General features: G+C 43.3%; 1 protein-coding gene across 1 annotated transcript; it reads right to left on the reverse strand.

The window, feature by feature from the left end:
- Window positions 1-819: 819 nt before the first annotated feature.
- Window positions 820-1,262, reverse strand: LOC120994025 (ankyrin repeat domain-containing protein 49-like; the record flags this gene model as incomplete). Its single annotated transcript, XM_040422485.1, is given in 2 exon segments — window positions 820-1,136; window positions 1,139-1,262. Coding segments are annotated over 2 exon segments (441 nt in total), but the record flags the coding sequence as incomplete, so codon positions are not given.
- Between the last annotated feature and the right edge of the window lie 4,314 nt (window positions 1,263-5,576).

A 5,576-nucleotide genomic window follows, 5' to 3' on the forward strand; every position in this document is an offset into this window, starting at 1 on the left:
AAAAGGAGTGGTCGAGAACCTAAATGAAAGACGCAAAAAAGCAAAGGCATATTATGATAAAGGAGCCAAGGAACTTCCCGAACTAAGCATTGGTCAGCCAGTGCGAATACAACCATTGCCGTCGTCAACAGATAAAATTTGGCGACAAGGTATTTGTTTGGAGAAAGTTGCTCCACGATCTTATAAAGTGGAAGAAAATGGACAGTTGTACAGAAGGAATAGAAAGTTTCTGAGGATTGCAGATGACAAATCTGACATTGAAATAAGTGAAGTGATTACACCAGGTACATCTCCAGATGAGACAACTCCCAAAGAAACAGTGATGGATGATCATATGCAACAATGTGAAGCTCCTGCCACACCAAGACGTACTAGAACTAGGGTTATTAGAACACCAACAAGATATAAGGATTTTGTATGCTAGATACATTATAAAAAACATTGTCACCTTTGGAATGTATTGTGGTATCCAATCATCTTATGTTATATATTACTTGATTTCACAAGAAAGGGAGGATGTTAGGAGTTATACATGTTAACATGTTTACTGCCACCTGTAGGCTATATAGATATGACAGTTTATAACCTTTGTTATATTGTTTGTGTCTGAATAAAGTTGTTACCTCACATCGCCTCAGGAAACAGTCGTCATGTATCATACGTGATGTATTGATGTGGTTTTCTGCTGCGTGCAGCCCCCTGAAGTTTCCTCATACTCGTCATGATTCCCATACTATAGACACACAGCATACAGAGGACCAGACATGTACACAGAAAGTGACAACTGCAAGGACGTTTATTACTGCCGGTGGATGGGGGCTAGGTCCAATAATCTGCTATTTCAAACAGGTAGTGGTACATGTCGGTGCACCAGGCAATCTCATAAGCAGTCTCCCCCAACTTATTGGTCAGTTGGGGTTTGATGTAGCGATTCATGAGGAGGAGCTCTAGGAGCCGGCAGCAGTCCCTGTTGGCGGCGGGCAGGTGCAGCGGTGTTAGGGAGCCCTTAGTCTGCGGGTTGATGTCTGCGCCGTGCTGGAGCAGGAAGGAGGCGACCGCGGTGTTATTCCACTTGCAGGCGCTGTGCAGCGGGGTCCACCCATCTACCGTCACCGCGTGAACATCCGCCCCTTCGTGATCAGCTCCCGCACTATCGCCAGGTGGCCGTTGTACGAGGCTCTGTGCAGCGGGGTGTAATGGTCTTCATCCGTCATGTTCACAAGATCTGGGTGGAGCGACAGGATTCTTTGCGTGATTTGTAGCGGTCAGGATAGAATAACCAAAATATGAGTAAGGGTGCATTCACACGACTAATTCTGGGTCTGCACCCGTTCCGTAATTTTGCAGAATGGGTGCGGACCTATTCATTTCAATGGGGCTGAAAAATATGAGGACAGTACACTATGCGCTGTCAGCATCCGTTGTTCTATTCCCAGGCCACGCCAAAAAGATAGAGCATGTCCTATTCTTGTCTGCAATTGTGGACAAGAATACAGGGTGGGCTATTTATATGGATACACCTTAATAAAATGGGAATTGTTGGTGATATTAACTTCCTGTTTGTGGCACATTAGTATATGTGAGGGGGGAAACTTTTCAAGATGGGTGGTGACCATGGCAGCCATTTTGAATCCAACTTTTGTTTTTTCAATAGGAAGAGGGTCATTTGACACAAACTTATTGGGAATTTCCCAAGAAAAACAATTGTGTGCGTGGTTTTAACTTTATTCTTTCATGAGTCATTTACAAGTTTCTGACCACTTACAAAATGTGTTCAATGTGCTGCCCATTGTGTTGGATTGTCAATGCAACCCTTTTCTCCCACTCTTCACACCCTGATAGCAACACCGCAGGAGAAATGCTAGCACAGGCTTCCAGTATCCGTAGTTTCAGGTGCTGCAGATCTCGTATCATCTGAAGGCAATCGTCTATGCTGTGAAGATACGAGATGTGCAGCACCTGAAACTACGGATACTGGAAGCCTGTGCTAGCAGGGGTTGCCTTATAAATGGGGTTGGGACCATCAGTTGCGTTGAGGTGAAGTCAGGTGGATACACAGCTGATAGTCCTACTGAAAAGACTTAGAATTTGTATTATAGCAAGAGAAAAGCAGCTAAGTAAAGAAAAACGAGTGGCCATCATTACTTTAAGAAATGAAGGTCAGTCGAAAAATTGGGAAAACTTTAAAAGTAAGGGCTATTTGACCATGATGGAGAGTGATGGGGTGCTGCGCCAGATGACCTGGCCTCCAGTCACCGGACCTGAACCCAATCGAGATGGTTTGGGGTGAGCTGGACCGCAGAGTGAAGGCAAAAGGGCCATCAAGTGCTAAGCATCTCTGGAACTCCTTCAAGACTGTTGGAAGACCATTTCAGGGGACTACCTCTTGAAGCTCATCAAGAGAATGCCAAGAGTGTGCAAAGCAGTAATCAAAGCAAAAGGTGGCTACTTTGAAGAACCTAGAATATGACATATTTTCAGTTGTTTCACACTTGTTTGTTATGTATATAATTCCACATGTGTTAATTCATAGTTTTGATGCCTTCATAGTCATGAAAAGAAAGAAAACTTTGAATGAGAAGGTGTGTCCAAACTTTGTAAAAATATATATATATATATATATATATATAGTCAGGTCCATAAATATTGGGACATCAACACAATTCTAAAATCTTTGGCTCTATACACCACAATAGATTTGAAATGAAACGAACAAGATGTGATTCAACTGCAGACTTTCAGCTTTAATTTGAGGGTATTTACATCCAAATCAGGTGAACGGTGTAGGAATTAAAACAGTTTGCATATGTGCCTCCCACTTGGTAAGGGACCAAAAGTAATAGAACATAATCATAAATCAACCTCACTTTTTAATACTTGGTTGCAAATCCTTTGCAGTCAATTACAGCCTGAAGTCTGGAACGCATAGACATCACCAGACGCTGGGTTTCATCCCTCGTGATGCTCTACCAGGCCTCTACTGCAACTGTCTTGAGGTCCTGCTTGTTCTTGGGGCATTTTCCCTTCAGTTTTGTCTTTAGCAAGTGAAATGCATGCTCAATCGGATTCAGGTCATGTGATTGACTTGGCCATTGCATAACATTCCACTTCTTTCCCTTAAACAACTCATTGGTTGCTTTTGCAGTAGGCTTTGGGTCATTGTCCATCTTCACTGTGAAGCGCTGTCCAATGAGTTCTGAAGCATTTGGCTGAAAAGGACACTTGAGAATTCATCCTGCTGTTTGTCAGCAGTCACATCATCAATAAATACATGAGAACCAGTTCCATTGGCAGCCATACATGCCCACGCCATGACACTACCACCATGCTTCACTGATTAGGTGGTATGCTTCGGATCATGAGCAGTTCCTTTCCTTCTCCATACTCTTCCCATCACTCTGGTACAAGTTGATCTTGGTCTCATCTGTCCATAAGAGGTTGTTCAAGAACTGTGAAGGCTTGGTTAGAGGTCGTTTGGCAAACTCGAATCTGGCCTTCCCGTTTTTGAGGCTCACCAATGGTTTACATCTTGTGGTGAACCCTCTGTATTCACTCTGGTAAAGTCTTCTCTTGATTGTTGACTTTGACACACATACATCCTGGAGAGTGTTCTTGATCTGGCCAACTGTTGTGAAGGGTGTTTTCTTCACCAGGGAAAGAATTCTTCGGTCATCCTCCAGTTTTCCGTGGTTTTCCGGGTCTCTTGGTGTTGCTGAGCTCACCGGTGCGTTTTTTTTTTTTTAAAGAATGTTCCAAACTGTTGTTTTGGCCACGCCTAATGTTTTTGCCATCTCTCTGATGGGTTTGTTTTGTTGTTGTTTTCTGCCTAATGACGGCTTGCTTCACTGATAGTGACAGCTCTTTTTGGATTTCATCGAGAGTTGACACATCAGATTCCAAATGCAAATAGCACACTTGAAATGAACTCTGGACCTTTTATCTGCTCATTGTAATTGGGATAAGGAAATAACACACCTGGCCATGGAACAGCTGAGAAGCCAATTGTCCCATCACTTGGTCCCTTAACAAGTGGGAGGCACATATGCAAACTGTTGTAATTCCTACACCGTTCACCTGATTTGTATGTAAATACCCTCAAATTAAAAGCTGACAGTCTGTAGGTAAAGCACATCTTGTTAGTGTAATTTCAAATCATTGTGGTGGTGTATAGAGCCCAAAATGTTAGAATTGTGTCGATGTCCCAATATTTATGGACCCGACTGATCGATCTATCTATCCATCTATCTATCACACACTCCAAGAACTTGGTGATGCCTCCGATACTGCAGGAGCAGGCTCAAAACATGCAAGACCTAGGCCAAGCTCAGTTGGCCCTAGTTGTGCAAGATATGGTGGATTTTTCCAAAAGGCCGGCTCACAACCACAGCCTTGTGCAAGATGTGCAGTATTAAAATAAGCCGTAGGCGTTCAAACATACCATGGCTCTATTGCAGCCCATGAGATGCCATCAGATCTAGGGATGAGCAAATAGACTTTGGATGAAACATCTGAAGTCAATTGGCATAAAACTTCGTTCCAGTACTGTACAGTATTAGAATGTATTGGCTCTGATGAACCAAACCTGAGTTTGGGAAATTGTTTTTCCCAGTACAAATTAATTTATGAAATTATGCGAAGTCTCACAAGACTTCAGCTCAGAGCCAATACATGCTAATACTGTACAGAACTCCTCCACTGTACAGTACTGGAACGAAGTTTTCTGCGAATTGCCTTCAGATGTTTCATCCAAAGTCGATTCGCTCATCCCTAATCAGATCCAATGGAAAAAAAATATATAGTTGAACTGGCTGTCCTTCGTAGCAGCTAGGCCACATCCAAGTAGTACAGCTTCGTCAGCTGCTTCTTCCCTCCAACAGAAGGTGGGGCCATGAGAAAACTCCTCACGACCAGCGATTAGCTTGTGTGCAAGCTGAACTCCCACCTGCCCAAGTCGCTGGTGGTGCAAATTTGTAAGCAGAAACAAAATTGAGAAAAATGTCACACCTTGGCCTAATTGTTAAGACTGCATAGCTTGTCTGGGAAATATTGTCTATTCCCTATATTCAGCCTTAGTGAAGGCTTGATTTATGCATTACGTAGAGACTGCGCCTATTCTTGCAAGTATGTACCAACTGTTGAGTTACTTCAGTAGACTCATTTTCAGCTAAACCTGGCCTCAAAGCATTGTACCACTACCTTACATTGCCACAGCACTGTATTGCACCACATCAAGGGACCCCTGCCTTGCACAAAAAAAAAAAAAAGCCAAAAGTCAAGGAAAAGGGGTTGCACCTCATTACACGGCCCAGGTAGTGCCAGAGTGAGGACTGTCACCATGAGTACAACTGCCACTACTCCTGTCCCCTACAGGTTAGGACGCAATAATCATTGTGTTGTAGTAGTGCTGCACAATGTGGCCTGCAGAGAACCAGCACTTTCCAATGCCATGCACCATGTATAGGTCTATGCCATTTTGGAGTACAAGACTCTGCACCCATTTCCAGGCAGAAGACAATGATTGCACCATGCCAGGTTTGGTTTTTTAGAAAAAAAGTTTTATTTCATTCTCAAAACAG

The sequence above is a fragment of the Bufo bufo genome, chromosome 3, assembly GCF_905171765.1.
Source record: "Bufo bufo chromosome 3, aBufBuf1.1, whole genome shotgun sequence".
Classification (NCBI taxonomy): Eukaryota; Metazoa; Chordata; class Amphibia; order Anura; family Bufonidae; genus Bufo; species Bufo bufo.